Source organism: Phyllobates terribilis, unplaced genomic scaffold, assembly GCF_046119375.1.
Source record: "Phyllobates terribilis strain yellow unplaced genomic scaffold, ASM4611937v1 Scaffold_1__5_contigs__length_1240528914, whole genome shotgun sequence".
Classification (NCBI taxonomy): Eukaryota; Metazoa; Chordata; class Amphibia; order Anura; family Dendrobatidae; genus Phyllobates; species Phyllobates terribilis.
The window spans coordinates 772,917,663-772,939,119 of NW_027362761.1; the positions used below are offsets into that span (position 1 = coordinate 772,917,663).

Here is a 21,457-nt window from a genome sequence, read left to right on the forward strand (position 1 = left end):
GGATGGGGAATATGAAATTTCCCGCATCCTTAATTCTAGACGGTATAGGGGGAGTTTGCAGTATCTCGTCGCTTGGAAGGGTTTCGGTTCCGAGGATAACTCATGGTTGAGGGCGGATGATGTTTCTGCTTCCAGACTTGTCAGAGCGTTTCACAAGAGGTTTCCGGATAAGCCTGGGCCTAGGGGATCCGGAGGATCCTCTTAGAAGAGGGGGTACTGTTAAAACTCTCCTGTTAGGTTTTTTCTATTTTGATGGTCACATGACCTTTTTGCCTATTTAATCCTGCTCCGCCCTTCTGGCCATGCTGGACTTCATTGTAATTTCTACTCTTAAGCTAGCCAGGTGCTTTGTAACCTTTCTCAGTCAGTTTAGCTAGGTCTTTTGACCTTTATGTTCTATGGTGTTTGTTTGTCTTTTTACTGCTACAATTTCTGCTAGGAGGTGTCCATCTTTCTCCCAGTCCCTGGTTCTTGTAGGGATCCATTCCTCACATCTATAGGTCTTCGTTCAGACTAGCTGAGGACTTTAGCAGGTCTGATCGCAGGATCAGGTTCCCCGTTACATCGTAGGGATCTAGCTTAGTTCTATTATAGGGACAGATCTCCTGTTTTTCCATAGTGCTTGTAGCCTATCATAACAGCCTGACTGCCATTAGGTACTGAGGTGAGATCCTCAGACCCCTTGTGAGACCATATGCTGGTGCGGTTGGCCCTAGGTTCCTCATAATGCAGGACAATTTTTGTGTGATTTTGTAGTCAGCACATTCAACTTTGTACAGAACAACGTTTTCAATGAGAATATTTCATTCATTCAGATCTATGATGTGTTATTTGAGTGTTCCCTTTATTTTTTTGAGCAGTGTATATGCTTGACCTCTGGATGCCATGCAAACCCTCAGCTCCTCATGATTGCGCCATTAGGTTGACAGAGGAAGCCTCTTCCCTCTTATAACCTTCTGAATGCCACAATCACTATTGATCACAACATTTAGAAGGTAAGCAGCAAGTGCCAGTATTATTTATTTATTATGCTTTGCTTATGTAGCGCCATCATATTTCACAGCACTTTACAGACATCATTATTGCTGACCCAATTGGGAGACAATCTAAATTCCTTATCAGTATGTTTGAAGTGTGGGAGGAAACGGAAGAACCCAACACAAACACAGGGAGAACAGATGTTGTCCTTGGTGGGATTTGAACCCAGGATCTCAGCATTGCAAAGCAACAGTGCTAACTACTGAGCCACCAGTACTGGTACTAGCACCGGCTCTGGCTGTTACAGCAGTAGTTAGGCCAAGCTCCCGCAGTGACCACTCCAAAGCATATTTTGCAAGAAATGCCACCACTCGAGCTGTACCCAAAAGTACATTTAATGTCAGGAGGGATTGAACATGTTTGACACCCACTTAGTACTGAAAAATAAATACATAAAAAGCCAAAAAGCAAGACTTCAATTAATGGGGTTGTCCCCAATCAGAAAAACTTGGCTACTTGCTTTTTGTAACTGAACACAGTCCAATTGAAGTGAATGGAACTGAGCTGCAATGTCATTCATAACCCATGGTCAAGGGTGGTACTGTTTCTGAAAGAGAGCAGCCATGTTTTTGTAATCCTGGACAACCCTTATTTGTTTTACTCGCTTATATAGCGCCATTAATTCCACAGCGCTTTACAGACATTATCATCGCAATCCCCATCTGGGCACACAATCTACAGTACATTCCTTATCAGTATGTCTTTCGAGTGTGGGAGGAAACCCACATAAACACGGGGAGAACATAAAAACTGCTCTACAGCTACCGTGTTGCCCTTTTAAAGGTTACCTACGCCTGAGTGAGGCATATTTATGGAAGTTAATGAGAAAACAGTATTCCTAGTCAGTGGCCCTAGAGCTAAACACCCCAGGGCGAGCTTTCAATTTACTGGTATTCCTCACTGTACATGTGTCCCTACACAGATTGGTACTGTCAGCGATGATTGGACAGTGCCAGATGGTAATTGGCACACCCCATTGATAATGAAAAAGGCGACGCCCAGTTGTCAATTTATTCATACTTTTTCTGGAGGAAAAACTAGAACAGTGCTAAAAATACAAAGTTATTTATTTTTCATGGAGAATGCAATTATTTACTAAAAAACAAACATGGTTGGAGAACTTACAGGTTATCTTAAGCACATAATATTTGGCTGGATCTGAGAACCAAATCGTATAACTAGTGAAATATTTTCCAAATCTACAATTATCATACATAAAATATTAACAAGTCTCACTCCATACTTGAACACGTTAGCTGATAAAAGAAAACACAAGTATTCACAGAATATTTTAAAATGGACTAAAAACTTACATTTGACATTATTAGAATAGTAGACCTCTAACACAGGCTTGACCAAACATCTGGACTGCTGAAGAAGGTATACATAGAAGTAGTGGTGGACACAAAGAAAAGGGCCCCTATGCAACAACAGGATATGGATTCTCTGTAGTTAGTTCTGTCCATGACAGAAGCTACTTTCTGCTATAGAAATGGAAGTGGGCCCCTTACCTCTTGGGCCCCTATGCAACTGCACAGGTTGGACCCTTAATATGTCCGCCCTTGCATACAAGTTATCTGATCAGAGAATAAATGGGGTGGAATTTGAATCAAACATGTACATGGAAATTCACTTGAATTATTAGTGTTTACACGCGTTTTAATTTATACAAGAATTTAACTGCTAAGGGCACAATGATAGTTGTATAATAAAAAAAAAGTTAAAATGTTCCCTTTTTTCGTGCACCCCACCATACTGTGCCTTATGTGATGAACAAGAACATTAAAAATTTAAATTTTGGACTATTTGGGAATGACTCTTCCTTTGGTACAAGAAGATTGAAATAGCGGTCAAATCTTCCAGAATATCCTTTTTTTATACAGGATATATGAGATCAGCACCCAAATAGATGTAGCTACAAGATTCTGCGTAAGGTGCTGTGCATGTGATTGATTGTCCTCCATCTTCCACCTAAATGGGAAATAATTTTCAAAGACTTCATGGCCAACGTAAACAAGGATGGAGTTCATTCCTGAGGAGGACAAAAATGATTTTATTACATGTTGGATAATAACCGCTCATGCAGGTGTAGACAAATCTGGTCCCCTTTTTACCGAGGTAGAAAGCCTAACATCAATAACTGCATGACCGATAAAAGCAGACTTGCCATAATATACAGTTTGGTCCAGAAAAAACTTTGACATTGACATGTTTTGGTATTTTAGCTATTTACCAAAACATTCAAGATAGTAACAATTAATATGGGCTTAAAGTGCAGAATCTCAGCTTTAATTTGAGGGTATTAATATCCTAATGCAGTAAGGTTTTATGAATTACAGCTCTTTAATATGTAGCTGCCTCTTTTCAAAAGGGACCAAAAGTAAGTGGATAAATATCTCAAAAGCTCTTTAATGGGATACTCCCTTGTTAATTCATCATCAATTAAGCAGGTAAAGGTCTGGGGCTGATTCCAGGTGTGGCATTTGCATTTCAAAGCTGTTGCTGTGAACCCACAACATGAAGTCAATGACCTCTCAATGGAAAAGAACCACACCACCATTAGGCTGAAAAAAAAGAAGAAATCCATCAGAAAGGTAACAAAATGTTAGAAGTGGCCAAATCAGCAGTGTGGTATGTTCTACAAAAAAGAACACACTGGTGAGCTTGTGAACTCAAAAGCCCTGGACGTCCACGGAAGACAACAGTGAATGATATAAAATCCCTTTCCATGGTGAAAAAAGATCCCTTAACATCCACCCAAGTGAAGAAAACTCTCCAGGAAGTAGGTGTTTTAGTATCCAAGTCTACCATGAAAGAAGACTTCATGAGTGCAAATACAGAGGGTTCACCACAAGGTGCAAACCATTAATCAGAACTAGGCTACAGTCATACGATCAGTATTTTGTCAGGATTTCACATCAGTATTGTAAGGCAAAACCAGGAGTGGGTGATAAATACAGAAGTGGTGACGTGTTTCTATTATACTTTTCCTCTGATTATTCCATTCCTGATTTTAGCTTACAAATACTGATGTAAAATACTGACCAAATATTGATAGTGTGACCGTAGCCTTATAAATAGAAAGGCCAGATTAGACTTTGCCAAAAAAAACCATCTAAAGAAGCCAGCCCAGTACTGGAAAAGCATTCCTTGGACAGGAACCTGTAACAAAATTTTAGGAAGAAGAAAGTAAAGTATAGAGAAGGCTTGGAACGGCTCATGATCCAAAAGCACACCACATCCACTGTAAGGCTTTATTCACACATCAGTATTTGTATGCCAAAACCAGGAGTGTCTCTAAAACACAGAACAGGTGTCAATCTTTGAATTATAGTTTTTCTTTGTAAGTTCCTTTCCTGGTTTCCATACAAACATCAGTGTAAAATACAGACCAAATGCTGAGGCCTAAAGCATGTTGAAGGCATTGTGATGACATGGAAATGCATGGCTTCTAATGACACTGGGTCACTAGTGTTTATTGAGGATGTGACTGAAGACTGAAGCAGCTGGATAAATTCTGAAGTATACAGGGCTATACTTTCTGCTCAGAGTCAACTAAATGTAGCAAGGTTGATTGGACAGACTTCACGGTACAGATGGACAATGACCCAAAACATACTGCGAAAGCAACCAAAGAGTTTAAGGAAAAAAAGTGGAATATTCTGCAATGGCCGAGTCAATCACTAGATCTCAATCCCATTGAGCATGAATTGAGACAAAATTAAGGCACAGACCCACAAACAAGCAACAATTGGAGTTAGCTGCAGTAAAGGCCTAGCAAAGCATCACAAACAGGGAAACCCAGAGTGTGGTGACAGCCATGGCTTCCAGACTTCAGGCAGTAATTGCCTGCAAAGGATTCTCTACAAAAGTATTAAATATAAACATTTTATTTATGGTAAAGTTAATTTGTCCAATTACTTTTGAGCCCCCTGAAATGGTTGCAATTCTTAAACGTTATACAGGATATTTTTGTTCAACCGCCTTGATTAAACCTGAAAGTCTACACTTTAATTGCATCTTGGTTGTTTCATGTCAAATCAAAATTAGTGGTATGCAGAGCCAAAATCACGAAGATTCGGTCACTGTCTTGATTGTATATATTTTTTTTTTTTTACATCTACCAAGGAACAATGGATGTCATAACAGATGCTAATTAGAGTGACGACCATTTCCTACTGAAGCTCCGCCCAGATGACATGAACCAGCAGTGTTCTAACTTTATTTTATCCTTTTTCCTACTCAAACTTCTGATTTACATTAGAATAGGTTTAAAAGACGTAGTTACTTACCGGTTACGGGATTTCTCTGAGCCCATGACAGCACCACGGAGAGAGGGGATCCGCCCTTCAAGGACAGGAAACCTACAGATAAAAAAGGGCGGTGCCTCTCCCCGCATCAGTTGATTACAGAGCACGAGAGGACCTCCAGATTAATGCAACAAAAAAACAAAATCATTGTCTTGCTTATAAGCAACACCCTGTGATTAAATAAAATTAACAAATAAGTGTGCTCACCACAAGTGCAGGGAGGAAATATACGGGTGCTGTCATGGGCTCAGAGAAATCCCGTTACCGGTTACTAACTAAGGCTTTCTCCCTCCCCCATGACAGCACCACGGAGAGAATTACAGAGAATTGTACTCTAGGGAGGGACCACCGCTTCTATCAAAGGTGAGATCAGAGGAAGAGGATAGGTGTAGCCGATAATGTTTAAAGAAAGTAGAAGGGGAAGACCAAGTTGCAGCTTTACATTTCTGCTCTATAGAAACGCCCGCTTCCTCTGACCAGGAGGTTGCCACTGCCCTTGTTGAATGAACCTTCAATCCCTCTGGAGCGGTCTTCCCACTTGATGAATATGCTAGGGAAATGGCGCCTCTTATCCATCTCACCAGTGTGCCCTTCGAGGTCTTTAACCCTTTACTAGGACCCTGAAAACATACAAACAGAGCCCTATCCTTCCTATACTCCTGTGTTGCTGCTAGGTATTGGATTATACACCTACTCACGTCTAGAGTATGGAGGTTTTTTTCCCCCTTTGTTCTTAGGATTGGAGCAAAAGGGAGGAAGGGTGACTTCTTGGGATCTATGAAATCACGAGGCCACTTTGGGCAAAAAAGTGGGTCAGGTCTGAGGACTACTCAGTCCTCCAAGATCTGTGTAAAGGGCAATCCTGCTGACAGGGCCTGGATATCACGAACCCTGCGCACTGATGTTAACGCCACTAGAAGTGATATCTTGAGGGACAGAATTTTTAGCGACGTGCAGTCTAAGGGTTCGAAGGGGGTCTTAGTCAAGGCCATAAGAACTAAATTTAAGTCCCAAGGTGGAAGTTTTTTTACTAACTATTGGTCTAGATCTGGCCGAAGCTTTGATGAAACTAGCTATCCATCTGTCCCGCACCAAATTAGAATTAAACAGTGCCCCTAGTGTTGCGACCTGGACTTTCAGGGTGCTAGTAACTAAACCTTGCTGTAACACCTTCTGCAGTAACGCCAGGATAGTTGGTACTGGAGCTTCTAGTGTTACGTTAGTCCCGAAAAACCCCAGGAATTTGCTCCAAGTTTTCCCATAGAGCCTAGTAGTAACCAATTTTCTACTTTGGAGTAGGGTGGCAATTAGATTTGGGGAAAAACCTTTATCTTTTAGGAGAGCCCTCTCAAATTCCAAGCAGTCATATGTAAGCTTGAAATTTGAGGATGACACACTGGTCCCTGTGAGAGAAGATCCGGAATTTCTGGTAGCACCCAAGGATCGGTGATTGACAACTTACTCAGCCAGGAAAACCATATCCTCTTTGGCCAAAAAGAGGTAATCAATATTACCCTTGTCCCATCCTCCCTGATCTCTCAGGACCACCAGTATCAGGACCATTGGGGGAAAGGCATAAACTAGACCCTGATTCCATGGGATCATAAAGGCATCTAGTGCGAGGGGACTTCCTTCCGGGTCTATTAAACAGAAGGTTTCTATCTTTTTTGTTCCGGTTGTTGGCGAACAAAATCAATGACAGGAAGGCCTCACATCTGTACAATCTGGTTGAAAACGGACTGGCTTAGTTCCCATTCACCCTGTCTTAACCTGGTTCGACTCAGGAAATCTGCTTGGTAATTCTTTACGCCTCTTAGGTGTAGTGCTGATAAGGACATAAGATTGATCTCGGCTATCTGAAAGAGGAGGTTTGTCACTTCCATCAAAGGGCGGGAACGGGTTCCTCCCTGGTGGGTCAAATATGCAACCACTACCTGATTGTCCGAGAACACTCTCACATGATGACCCCAGAGAGAGTCTAAGAATTCTATCAGGGCAAACTTCACTGCTAGGAGTTCTTTCATATTTGAGGAGACAGACATTAGCTCTTTTGTCCAGATACCCTGAGCTACCTGATCTTTCAGATGTGCCCCCCAGCCACTGGGACTTGTGTCTGTGGTCAAAACTTGAGGGACCCTGCCCACCCAGGGAATAATGTTGGTTTAATTGTTTCTTTCCCCACCATCCCAGGGAAAGAAGGACTCCTGGAGAATAGCGTTAGCCAACCTTCTAAACGGTCCCTGGTGTGGATTTGGGCCCACTGAACTGCTGGGTTGCAGGAGGTCATGGAGCCTAGTAGGGACATAGCCTTCCATAAAGTCATAGAGGGGTGATCCATTGCTTGAGATATCTGCCCCATAATCCTTTGTATCTTTTCCTTTGCGAGTCGACACTCTTATCTCTCGGAGTCCAGAATGAGACCCAGAAAATCCTGCACCTGACTTGGCTAGGTCTTTGATTTATTTTTAGGTTCAAGAGTCAACCTAAACTTGTTAGAGAAGTCATGACCATCCTCAGCTGATTTCTGCAGTGGTGACTGGAGTTGCCATCACCAGGAAGTCGTCCAGGTACGGGACAATTAGGATGTTTTGCTCCCTCAGGTGTGCCATTGCTTCCGTAATCAATTTGGTGAACACCCGTACCTAATTTTTCCCTCTATAGAGATCGCTACACTGAGGTTTTTCCGGAAGTCTCTGTGAATGGGGACATGGTAGTAAGCTTCCCTTAAGTCCAGAACTGTCATGAAACAAAACTTTCACAGCAGTTTTTATTGTTTCCATTTTGAATGTTGGAATTTTTAGAAATGTATTCAGTCTCTAAGTTTATGATAGTCCTGAAGGATTAGTCTGGTTTCCACAACAGAAACAACGGGGAGTAGAACCCTTCTCCTATTTCTTTAAGGGGGACTTCCTGTAGTACGGCTTTTGTTACCAGCCCTAGAACTTCCTGCTCTAGGAATACCTGCTCTATGTTTGAGGATCGTAGGGGAGTCACTACGTAGTTTGGTTTTGGGAATGAAAGAAACTCTAATCTTAGACCTGCCTCTACCAGATTTAAGATCCACACACTGTTGGAAATCTTTTCTCAGGCAGGGAGAAGCAAGGATAGTCTTCCCCCCCACCTGGGGAAAAACCTCATTGTGAAGGTTTTTGGTCATTACAGGAAGGGTTATTGAACATGAAACCCCTGTTCTTCTGTTTCTTGTCCTCCCATCTATCTTGGCTTTTAGGGGGCTTTCTTCAAATGAATTTCTTTCTCCGAACAGACGACTTATATGAAGGGATAGTGGGGATGGGAAATCATTTATTATCTCCCACCTTATCAAGTATATCGTCTAGGGTTGACCCAAACAAAAATTCCCCGTCACAGGGAATAGAGCAGAGTCTGGACTTTGCCTGAAGGTCTCCGGCCAACATTTGAGCCAAAGGGCTCGACAAGCAGCATTTGAGAAACCGGCTGATTTGGCTGCCAATCTAACTGAATCGGCGGATGCATCGGCCAAAAAAGAGCTACGCCCCGCATTAAAAGGGATGGTGTCTAGAATTTTTTCCCTAGATACTTTATTCTGAAGTTGAGCCTCCAACTGACTCAACCAGACCATCATAGATCTAGTAGTGCAAATTGCAGCAACCGTGGGTTTTCGACCCTCCACCCACCTCGGCACCTTCCCAGGACAGTTTAGGAAAGTGTCTGCCTTTTTATCTAAAGGGTCTTTTAATACTCCCATATCTTCAAAGGGAAGGGCAAACTTTTTGGATGCTTTAACTATGGCTACGTCCAGCTTCAGGGCTCTCCTTATGTGGAGCAGTCTCCGGCGTCCTCCCAGCATTTGCTGGTCTCCTGCGTCAGGTTACTTCCGGTCACGTGCCCCTCGGTCCACGTCATCAGGAAGAGCCTCCGGCATGTCCCCGCGCATGCGCAGTCGGGCGCCTGGAAGCTCAGAACCGCAGTGTGGTGCCGCAGCTGCGCTCCTTCTCCCACTCTGAAGGCCTGCTGGACCCAGCAGTGGGGCTTCAGCACGCTGCACCAGCCGAGGCAGGGGACCCCCGCTGCCTTGGATCGGACTGACCAGGTCTGGGATGTCTTGGAATCTTCTTTCTTCAGGTGCCACCACACTGAAAGTTCCCCGTCAAGGACAGGAAACCAAATGATGCGGGTAGAGGTACCACCCTTTTTTATCTGTAGGTTTCCGGTCCTTGAAGGGCGAATCCCCTCTTTCTGTGGGGGAGGGAGAAATGATACTTTAAGACCCTGTGCCATCATGGCTTTAGTTAAATATTCAAAATTCTTACAACCTAACTGTATGCAGGAATATGGATGGAAGTGTGCTGGGAGTTTGTGTGTTGGGTTCTTGAAATGTATGGACTGGAGTAAATTCCTGGTGGTGATGCACCTTTTTCATTAAGTGTTGTGCGCTTCATAATGAAGTAAGCCCTTCACTGAGGGGCATGCGCAACTCCAGTCTTAATGAATCGGCCCCTTATTATTCAGTCCCACTGCAATCTCATGCTTGATTGTACAATACACTGCAACATAGCAATAGGCAGGTCATACAAATACCAATTAAATGCAGTGTTATGGCCCAAAGGCACTTATCGCCAGACATTTTACATGACTATTAAAAAGTCGGTCTCCGTTGACCAGGATTCTTCAAACTATGTAACATTAAACATGCAATGCAAAAAAAACTGAATACAATAAGCATCAACATTTTTAAACATAACAGCTGGCCCTTTAATGTATGGTTTTTGTTTAGGACATAGAGACTTTATTGGCCGTTTTCACTTTTCGTACCTGGATAGAAGAATGGCCCGCCCATCCAAACCCTTTTAACATCCACAAAAAAGTAGATCAGCATCAGCAGGAAGAAAGCAAAACCACTTAAGGTTGTCACATAGGAAATGGACCTATAAGGTTAAAGGCAACAATAAACATGTTAATCGTCAAGTATGTACCATGCTATTATAGTACTCTGTAAGTTACACAATGTACATAGGCATACAGGGGATTGAATGTGGACATGTGCGTTATATGTGTTACTGTGAAATACAATAACCATACAGCCATATGATCTAAAGCCACCATGTCGTGTGTCTCTATCTTCTAGTACTCATTATTAAACACTTATTAAAGGGAACCAGTCAGCAGAATTTGGCACCTAACCTGAGAGCAGCATAAGGTAGAGGCAGAGACCCCGATTCCAGGATTGTGCCACTTACTGAGCTGCTTGCTGCAGTTTTGATAAAATCACTGTAGCAGATCATCATCACTAGAAGACTACTAAATCTACTGCAATGTAGTCCTCCATATTCATGAGCTCTATATAACCCCGCCTCCCAACTATTGACTGACTTTCTGCCTATGCAGTGTACACAGAAAGCTGTCAGTGGTGTGAGCGGAGTTATACAGAGCTCAGTATTCAGGGAGCTGCTAGATCTGCAGCAGATAAAACTGTAATTGTATCAAAACTACTGGAGATTTAAGAAGTCTGCAAACAGTCCAGTAAGTGACACATCACTGTAATCAGGCTATAAATGTACATGGTAGTACATGTGGCTACAGGTCCATAATAAGAACCTGTCAGGACTTCCCATCATTATACAGGGTCTGTGCACACAATCAGGAAAGCATTGTGTTGGAGTAGTTCGGGTTTGTCTTTGTTTTTTTCATTTTTCAGTTTCAGTTGTCAGCACTCTCCATTAAAGGGAACGTGTCATCAGAAAATGGCCTAGTATTTGACTCCTACTTCCTGTTGGACACATGGACATTTCCAGCAATAGAATAATGTTATTCAGTAGGATCAGAGTTAAAGTGCTTAACGAGCATTGAAAAGGGAGGGGGAGGAAGTGAGCTGTGACCATCATTTATTGTCAACGGTTAATCCTGTGCAATCTATTGTCTATAGAGTTGTTACAGTTCATTGCACTCCTGTCTGTGATAACGAGACTGCTGAAGTGTCTTCTGTACAGAAAAGGAAATGTGAGAGTATTATATGGCTTAGCGGCCAGTGTGAAAATTACACGGCTTCAGTATGTATGTATACACACATACACAGTGATATGGGCAATTGGAAAAAAAATTATAATCCATATTATTATAGAGATATATATTTTTTTTTTTTTTTTTTTTTTTTTTTTTTAAGTAAAAACGGCAAGACTTTGGGATAGAGACCGAAAGATCGATATAAAAACACATGAATACATTTTATCCACATATTTTAAGGGAACAAGATCATGGTTGGTGATATGGAGAGAAACCATTAACATTTTCCCATCTTACCAAAGATTTTTGTTGACTGGAATGAATCCTTCATTAGTTGAGCATTTAGTCAAAATTGCAGAAATAACACCCTGAGAACAAGAGAAAGAAAAAAACAAAACACATTAACCCCTTAGTAACCACCAATAGGTCTTTTTACTGACCTGAGATGCAGGAGAATAGCAATCTCCGACAGGTGACAATCCAGCAGCTGTCAGCTGTACTCTACAGCTGACACCCTGCTGCATCAGTCACGATCAGTGTCGAGTATGGGGGCTCAATACAACATTAAGATCAAGGGGGATAATTTGGAGATGCGGCTGCGAATATGCTGCCGGCGCCATTTTGTTGCAGACCATGGGGGTTTTTTTTTTTTTTTAGGAGACCACAGCAAATTATTGTGCCGGCGCGATATTTAAATAGGAAGCGGGTCACTGACGGAACAATGACCTGTCATTCACACAGGAGGATGAGTAAGGGACCAGAGCACCAAGAAAAGACCCTGCCCAGAGGTCCGCACTGATGCACAAACATGTCATTAAATGAAAACTTCACAAAGATCACAAAAACACAAAATTTATTTACTGCAGGTATCATTTTAATCAGCATCACAGCGCCAATATGGCTGTGTGTGGACTTCACAAAATTCTGCTGACAAGTTTTAACTATTTTCTGTGGTATGACTATCTGAATTAAAAGGAATAATCATAGTTTGAAAAATATGTTTTTGTTTTTTTAAATTTGTCAAAATTTCTCATATTTTTATAAGTAAACGCAAAGCATAATCGACTCACAATGTGTCACGAAAAAGCAGTCTCACTGGGATACATTAAAACATTCCAGAGTTATTGCCACATAAAGTGACTGGTCAGAATTGAAAAATTTGGCCTGTTTACCAAGGGGATAATGTAAAAGACGGCATGTTATAATGTGTAAGGCTGCGCGCCCACCATGCGTTTTTCAAGCGTTTTTGCCGTTCAATTTCCGCAGCAAAAACGCTTAATAAATGCTTGGTAATACGTGCCCCATGGTCCCCAATGATAATCCTCATGTGCCGTGTCCGTTATTTTTGCGGAAACGCGGCTTTTTCGCCGCCATTGACTTGCATTGAATCGCTTATATCCGCATGACTACATGTGCACATGCGGATATTAAGCGATTCAATGTGCGGATGGTACCCGGGTCAGGAGAATAGGAGACTCTCCTCCAGACCCGGGTACCTGTTTATTTTTTATTTAAAAAAAAGAATTTAACATATAGTCATTTTCTGATGGCCCCCGGTCTCCTGTACGGTGCGTCCTGGCTCCCCGGTGGTGTAAAAGGACCTTCTATGACGTCATTTAGTCATGTGACAGGTCACGCGACAGCTGAAGTCGGCGGTCACATGACTAAATGACGTCATGGAAGGTCCTTTTACACCACCGCGAGCCGCCCAAGACAACGGACGCACCGGTCAGAAGACTGGGGACCATCAGAAGGGGAGTATAATGTTTTTTTTTTTACCATTTTTATTCTTTTTTTAACTATTAATTTGGTCACACTATATAAATCCATGCCGGTTGCATGGATTTATATAGTGTGACCAAGTTGTCCAGCACTTTTCCAAGTGATGCTAAAATCGCTTGGAAAAGCGCTTGATAACTCGCATGCAGAATTGCATGCAAAAACGCTTGACAAACGCTTCTACCTGGCGGGAAAAACGCATGTAAAAACCGCATGCATTTTTCCTGCCAGGGAGATGCAGAAAAAATCTGGAGCATTTCTGCATCGTGGGCACATAGCTTCCCTTAGGCTAAGAAACTTTTATTCTTCATACAAGAAAAATGGATGCAATAAGGACTTAACACGGCACATTGGAGAAAAAAAAAAAAGCTTAAATGGAATGCACCAAAAAACAGTGTTTGCAGGAAAAGTGCAGTGTAAAATATGCATTTTTTTTACATGCCATTTATTTGGTTCGGTGAAAAACACTGCAAAGACACTAAAAGGAAATAAGTGACATGCTGCAGATTTGAAGAAAAAAAAAATTGAGTTTCAGAAATCTCATTCAATTTAAAACTCATTGTTTTTTTACCCTTAAAAATTGCGTAAACACACACACACACACACACACACACACACACACACACACCAAAAATGCAGCATGTGAACTAGCCCTAAGGGATAAAAGTCATGCAATAGCCATCCAGTATAGATACAGTATGTGTAGCTCTGTCTAAACAAAACTTTTCACCTGTCTGTCCATCACACGATTAGGAGAGATTTTTATCAAAAGGGAATAATGAAGGTTTCCATTATTTGCCATCAAGCAGAGATCTTGAAAATCATAGAACTGATGTCAAAAATTGTATAACTTCATTATGAGAGTTTGCTCAAACTGGAATACCCCCTTTAACACTACACAAAAGCTTCAGATGGAAGAGGATATTGGTGGTAAATGGGCAATGGCACGTAATGTAATTAGCACTTTAATCAATACATTGACAAATTCAGAAGAAAAAGAAAAATAACATACCAAGAACACACTCCATGTGAAGAACCTCACCAGAACCTGTTTGTGTTGATTCTTGTACAACACAAGGATTTTACCAGCCTAGTTAAAAAAATAAAACATAAAAATATAATCTAAAATGAAACCAACCAGTAGCATTAAACTGCTGCAGATCAGGAAATATTTACCAATCAGCGGTGGTTTAATAGCTTGACACAGGCAGACTGATAATGTGTAGTGACTGATCTGTAGAAGATCGCTCAGTGCATATAGGCTGTCATTGTTCTCGGCAGCACGAGTCCGCTTTACACAGGACGGTGTGCTGCTGAGAACTATGATCTTTTATGTAGCACAATAGATCATTCACCTGATGAAAGAACAAAATGCTCATCTAACAGGTGATTGGCAGCCTGTTTATCGGGTGATTGGCAGCCTGTTTAGGGTACACAATTATCATCATGAAACAAGTGGTCCTAGGAATGCTCATTCGCGACAATCTTTCAACGTAAATGCACCTCAATTCTTCACAGCTTTAGACCTGTACAGAGCCATAATAGTGCTCCCTTAAGGGTGCATCGTGCCCCCAGTGGACACCCTTCCACTATCCTCTACTCATCATGGACACAGCCTATGGTAGATCCAAGATTCAGGGGAACAAAGAACAAAAAAAAGAAAGACACTGGATCTTTACAATAAATTACACCGGAGAATGAGTTATATTACCTGGAGTCCAAGAAAAGCCATCACCACCGAATTGATAGTTCCTAAAATTCCTTCGGGATCATAAGGCACTGTTGTTTTATAGACCACCTGCAGGAAACTATATGTCAATGATGTCTGCAGAAGACCAGTGCACTCCAGGCATACTTCTGGGCCACTTTACTTCCAAGATGCACTAGTGTTGAATATCTAGTAATTACATTTTTCGGGTGCAATAATACATTCATCTTATGTATTCACATTATGGGTCAGAAAACAAAAAAAGGGATGGGGGTGGGGGAGGGGGGAAATGAATCAAGGCTGACATTTCCTATGCCAGTCTTGAAAAAAATGTGATATGACCACCATGCATTGACCTTTATTTTGTATACACTTTTTATGAGAGTCTTTGAGAACACTGTACTTTGTGAAATCTTCCTGACCATGCATTGGAAGGCTCAAAAAAATAAATAAATACATTTTTAAAAAAGTGAGATTTATGTGAACAGAACCTAATACAGCCTCAGCAATAAGGGACAGAAAAGAGATCTCGATCTACAACTCACTGGTATTATTTTCTATACATTATATGATATACAGTGCCTACAAGTAGTATTCAACCCCCTGCAGATTTAGCTGGTTGACACATGCGGAATTAACTTGGCATTGTGACATTTGTACTGTAGATCAGCCTGGAAGTGGGAAATGCACTGCAGCAAATTTTTTTTAAAACGTTAAAAGTTAATTCAGAGTGTCATTTATTATTCAACCCCTCAAACCACAAGAATTCTGTTTGGTCCCCCTAAAGTATTAAGAAGTAGTTCAGGCACCAAGAATAATGAGCTTCACATGTGTGGATTAAAGATCTCTTTTGCCAGCCTTTTCTGACTATTTAAGACCCTCCCCAAACTTGTGAACAGCACTCAGACATGGTCAACATGGGAAAGACAAAGGAGCATTCCAAGGCCATCAGAGACAAGATCGTGGAGGGTCACAAGGCTGGCAAGGGGTACAAAACCCTTTCCAAGGAGTTGGGCCTACCTGTCTCCACTGTTGGGAGCATCATCCGTAAGTGGAAGGCTTATGGAACTACTGTTAGCCTTCCACGGCCTGGACAGCCTTTGAAAGAGTCCTCCCGTGCCGAGGCCAGGCTTGTCCGAAGAGTCAAGGCTAACCCAAGGACAACAAGGAAGGAGCTCCGGGAAGATCTCATGGCAGTGGGGACATTGGTTTCAGTCAATACCATAAGTAACGTACTCCACCGCAATGGTCTCCGTTCCAGACGAGCCTGTATGGTACCTTTACTTTCCAAGCGTCATGTCAAGGCTCGTCTACAGTTTGCTTATGATCACTTGGAGGACTCTGAGACAGACTGGTTCAAGGTTCTATGGTCTGATGAGACCAAGATCGAGATCTTTGGTGCCAACCACACACGTGACGTTTGGAGACTGGATGGCACTGCATACGACCCCAAGAATACCATCCCTACAGTCAAGCATGGTGGTGGCAGCATCATGCTGTGGGGCTGTTTCTCAGCCAAGGGGCCTGGCCATCTGGTCCGCATCCATGGGAAGATGGATAGCACGGCCTACCTGGAGATTTTGGCCAAGAACCTCCGCTCCTCCATCAAGGATCTTAAGATGGGTCGTAATTTCATCTTCCAACAAGACAACGACCCAAAGCACACAGCCAAGAAAACCAAGGCCTGGTTCAAGAGGGAAAAAGTCAAGGTGTTGGAGTGGCCTAGTCAGTCTCCTGACCTTAACCCAATTGAAAACTTGTGGAAGGAGCTCAAGAATAAAGTCCACATGAGACACCCAAAGAACCTCGATAACTTGGAGAAGATCTGCATGGAGGAGTGGGCCAAGATAACTCCACAGACCTGTGCCGGCCTGATCAGGTCTTATAAAAGACGATTATTAGCTGTAATTGCAAACAAGGGTTATTCCACAAAATATTAAACATAGGGGTTGTATAATAATTGACCCACACTTTTATGTTTAAAATTTAATAAAATTCAACTGAGCAACATAACTTTTTGGTTTGTAAGATTTATGCTTCTGTTCATAAAACCTACTCTCGTTTGCAGTTTGAAGGCTCTAACTTATTTGCATCTTATCAAACCAGCTAAATCTGCAGGGGGTTGAATACTACTTGTAGGCACTGTAGCTACTAGATACTCAAAAGACACAAGAGACAACTCCAACTGGCATTTATTATGGCAAAATAACAATCTTTTCCCAAGTAATCTGAAGTCAGAATGACTGGAGTAACGGCAAGTGTGAACTCACATTAGACGACGGATGTTGATACACATGGTCCTCACCAAGAACTAAGCGGTCAATGGAACCAGCGGCCCCTCCGGTACAGTTTGGATATTTTCCAAAATCACCAATACCTCCAGGTCCAAGATACCCCCTGCAGAACAGATAGTTCCATCAGATCTTCAGGAATATAACCAAAGTTAACATTAAAATGTACAAGACAAGTAATTACCCCCTTAAGTATAAGGTCTAATATCTCTCTATAAATTTAATCTTAAGCAACCATTTTGCTTTTTCAGTTATAGTGAAAAACGTGCCACATAAAGTGCAGCCCCCTAAGTGCACAGCGTAGATATCACCAATGTATGCAAGTACGGAAAATAATAAAAAAAGAGTGTAGAAACTCACGTGGGGCATCCAGGTACAGGAAGCAAGAAAGTCAAACACAACCAGCAGGCTTCCAAGACTAATATTATCAGCCACTGAGGCCAGAAAGGGACCACGTCTTGTAAAAAGAAACACGTGCGGCTCTAGAATGGAAGGATAGCATATGTAAGCAAGAAGATCACTGTAAGGTAATGCAACATGGATATAGTTACAGTACAAGACCCATTCTCCCTGTAAGGAACAATGGAGAACATTTCAGGGTTTAAAAGGAATCTGTCACCAGGATTATTCTTCCCAATTTAAAGGCAACATGATATATGGGCAGAAGCCCTGATTCCAGCCATGAGTCCCTTACTGGACTCTTTGCTACAGTATTGGTAAAATACTTCTGCAATGAACTCTGTGTCGCAACATTGATTGACAGCTTTCAGTACTCAATCACCATAGACCACACCTGTGCAAAGGGTGGCCCGCGGCCACATCTGGCCCTCTGGCTGTTCCAGTCCGCCTGCTGATTGAGACAGCTGAACAAGTGGCCCATAATTTACATATCAGTAATGTGTATTGATACTGTCATTTTCATAACTCACAACTTTTTCCCAATTTGGTGTTGAAATTTCAGTTACTGTGTATATAAATTTATCATACACACACACACAAACAAAATTTTAGGTAGGTGTAGACAAATGTTGCACTGTAGGAATACTTTCAAAAATCAAACTGTCAAAAACAAACTTTAATCGATTAATAAAAAGAAATCTGAATCAAACCAAATGTTTGGTGTTACCAACTTATGCTTTGCTTCCTTTAAACATTTTTCTAGGTACATTTGCAGTTTTTGAAGAAACTTGGCAAGGAGGTTGTTCCAAACATCTTGGAGAACTAAACCACAGATCTTTTGTGGATGTAGGTTTGCACAAATTCTGTGGGGCCTTATCACTTTCAGGATTCCTTGTTCTTCTTTACACGGAGATTGTTGTCCTACTGAAGAATATTGATGGTATTGCATGATGGAGAAGTATTTGTCTGTATGGGTCAGCCTTGAGGACACCAAGGAATGTGCAATGTTGAGAACCATAGACACAGTAGTCAGTCAAGGAAACTTTGTGCAGGAACTGAAAAGTATGTATAATGTGCCTTTCTACGAAATCAGAAGATGTCCAGCATTGCCATCATCTCAGAACTGGCAACAACCAGTGGGACTCAGCCAACCATCTACTGTTAAGAAAAGTCTGGTCAACAGTGGTCTTTCTGGAAGAATAGCAATCAAAATGCCCTACCTTCAACATGGATGCAAGGTCAGGAGACTCAATTCTATACAAACACACTAACTGGAGCTCAGAAAAAATATCAGAAGGTGCGCTGGACTGATGCGTCAAAATTTGACATATTTGGCTGGAACAGAACGTACTTTGTTTGCCAAGTGTGTGGAGAGAGTGACAATAAGGTTATGTGTACTCAACATCCTATTTAGGCGGATTCCACCTCAAAGTGCATAATTCTTTTTAGCACTTAACATATGCACAGCAAGTTGTTTTGACATTTCAGTGTATATGGTCAGATTTTTTGACCTTCTTTTAACGGTTTCATACGTTGAAAGCTGTGACCTGACAATTCATCAGGCAGGACTAGTTTATATATACAGTTAGAAAACAACAACGTAAAAAAATCACCACAAAAATGAGCAAAAAGACATTTCTGGAAAACATCGGTAGGGTTTCATGAAGAGTCAGGAAATGGAGTTTGTGATTTGGTCAAGATTAATGTTGTCCTCAATGTCGAAAAATACAATTATAGAGCAATGCACGATATGATACCATCAGGGAAGAGTATTATGGGCTTCACATTTATTTTGTAGCAGAAGGATGACCCCAAACCTACATTCAATATCACAACCATCTTCAAAAAAAAAAAAGGACATAAAAAAGGAGTACCGGAAGTGATGTGGCTTCCACAGAGCCCGATCTCAACATCAAGCCTGTCTGGGACTTTGTGAAGAGACAGAAGGATTTGCACAAGCTTACATCCACAGAGGATCTGTAGTTAGTTCTCCAAGATGTTTGGAACAACCTACCTGCTTAGTTCCTTCAAAAACTGTGTGAAAGTATACCATGCAGAATTGATGCAGTCTTGAAGCCAAAAAGGGTGGTCACACCAAATACCGATATGCTTTAGATTTCTCTTTTGTTCATTTTGCATTTTGTTACTTGATAAAAATAACCCATTAACGCTTATTTTGAAAGCATTCTTGCTTTGCAGCATATATACAGTGCTAAATCATAAATGAATACTGAACAACATCTCATTGAACACAAGAACAATTTCCAAAATCTTGACAAGACTGAGTTTCATACAATAATTTTTTAAACCCATAACATGATAGTAAGGTTAAAGGGGTTTTCCCACAAACAAAAGTTAATTTTAAAAGTTGTCTGATTGTGTAGGGAACATACCACAGCTACTGGGCAGGAGAGGAATAAAAGACAATACAGACATAACAGGCAGGGAAATGTTTTACCTCACAAAATGAATCCTCTGTGATCCCCTGCCTGTTATGTCTGTATTGTCTTTTGCTTCCTCCCCTGCCCAGGAGCTGTGATATGTTTTGTACACGGTCAGACAATTTTTAAACTGAACTTTTGTTTGTGGGAAAACTCCTTTAATATAAAACTTTCATTACAAAATCTTCAGTTTCACTCAAACTAGTTGATGCAATAATGAATACACTCTACGTAAAAAACTACATCTAGTATCTTGTAGGACTTCCATGATTTTTAAAAATAGCACCAAGTCTTCTACACATGGAATGAACAGGTTGGTGATAGTGGAACATCTAGCTTTTTCTATTCAAGAACGACCGCTTTTAAAAAGGCAGGATGAAGAGTGATGCTCCATTTGTCTCTTCATAATTCCCCAGAGGTGTTAGATTGGGTTCAGATTAGGAGACATACTTGGCCACTGAATCACTTTAATCCTGTTCTTCAGAAATGCAACAGTGGCCTTAAATGTGTGTTTTGGATTATTGCCATGTTGGAAAAGTGCATGTCTACCAAGGGATTGGAGTGACGGTGGCATCTTTTTCAACATAGAGCAGAAAATCTGTGAATTCATGATACCATCAATGAAATGCAACTCCATGACACCAGCAGCACTCATGCAGCCCCACATAAGGACACTGCCTTTATCATGTTTCACTGTAGGCACCATGCATTTTCCCTTCTACTCCTCACCCTTGTGAAGCCATATAGCATTGTAGCCAACAGTTCCAAAAACATTTATCTTTGGCTCATCAAACCAGAGTATGGAGTCCCAGTAGTCTTCTTATTTTTCAGCATGGGCCCTGCCAAATTGTAAGTGGGCTTTTTCGTGCATGGGCTTTAGGAGAGACTTCCTTCATGGACAACACCCATGCATACCATTCCTCTGCAATATACGCCGTATTGTGTAAAGGGAAACTCTCACCCGGGTTTGGCATTCTACTTCTTTAGCTCAACTGTGTTGAGCTCGCATGACAATTTTTTTTCAACTCTTCTCATTAGAAGACGCTCCTGTTTTGATGTTAACTTCCGTGGTTGGCTTGGACGTCTATTTTCCATCTTTGTTACATTTTTGTGTCACTTTTGCTACAGTATTGTGACTGATAAGCAAGGCTTTGCTTATCTTCTTGTAGCCTTCAGCTTTCTTGCGTAAAGAAGCTTTTTTTTTTTTTTTTTCAGGTCTCGTGACATTTCTCTGCCATGTGGTGCCATTGCTGACAGCATGAAATGTGAAGGGGTTTTCTTATAAATAGACTTACCTGTAATTGAATGCTTGTTAATTATCATTTTGTAGTCTAAACTTTAGCTTTGCTCCCAAAAGTTTTATCAGGATGTACTCATTTTTGCAACATGGTCTTGAATGAGTTTGTTAGAAAAATTGCTCTTTTGAGTGTACAAAGTAACAAATCTTGTTTGCAATCAATGGTCCACACTTGTGGGAGTATTTTGTAGTATGGTATCACAAAGAAAAGG

At 41.4% G+C, this 21,457-nt stretch overlaps 1 protein-coding gene across 1 annotated transcript in view; it reads right to left on the bottom strand.

Moving 5' to 3' along the window:
* Positions 1-2,087: 2,087 nt before the first annotated feature.
* The window catches only part of HGSNAT (heparan-alpha-glucosaminide N-acetyltransferase), a 39,992-nt gene continuing 20,622 nt past the window's right edge, over positions 2,088-21,457 (bottom strand). Inside the window, exons 12-18 of the mRNA XM_073636988.1 lie at positions 17,469-17,590; positions 17,088-17,214; positions 14,821-14,907; positions 14,122-14,199; positions 11,628-11,698; positions 10,143-10,255; positions 2,088-3,070 (exon numbers count right to left, since the gene is read on the bottom strand). Coding sequence (XP_073493089.1) covers positions 2,889-3,070; positions 10,143-10,255; positions 11,628-11,698; positions 14,122-14,199; positions 14,821-14,907; positions 17,088-17,214; positions 17,469-17,590 — 780 coding nt within the window. The 3' untranslated portion in view covers positions 2,088-2,888. The remainder of the gene's footprint in view (positions 3,071-10,142; positions 10,256-11,627; positions 11,699-14,121; positions 14,200-14,820; positions 14,908-17,087; positions 17,215-17,468; positions 17,591-21,457) is intronic.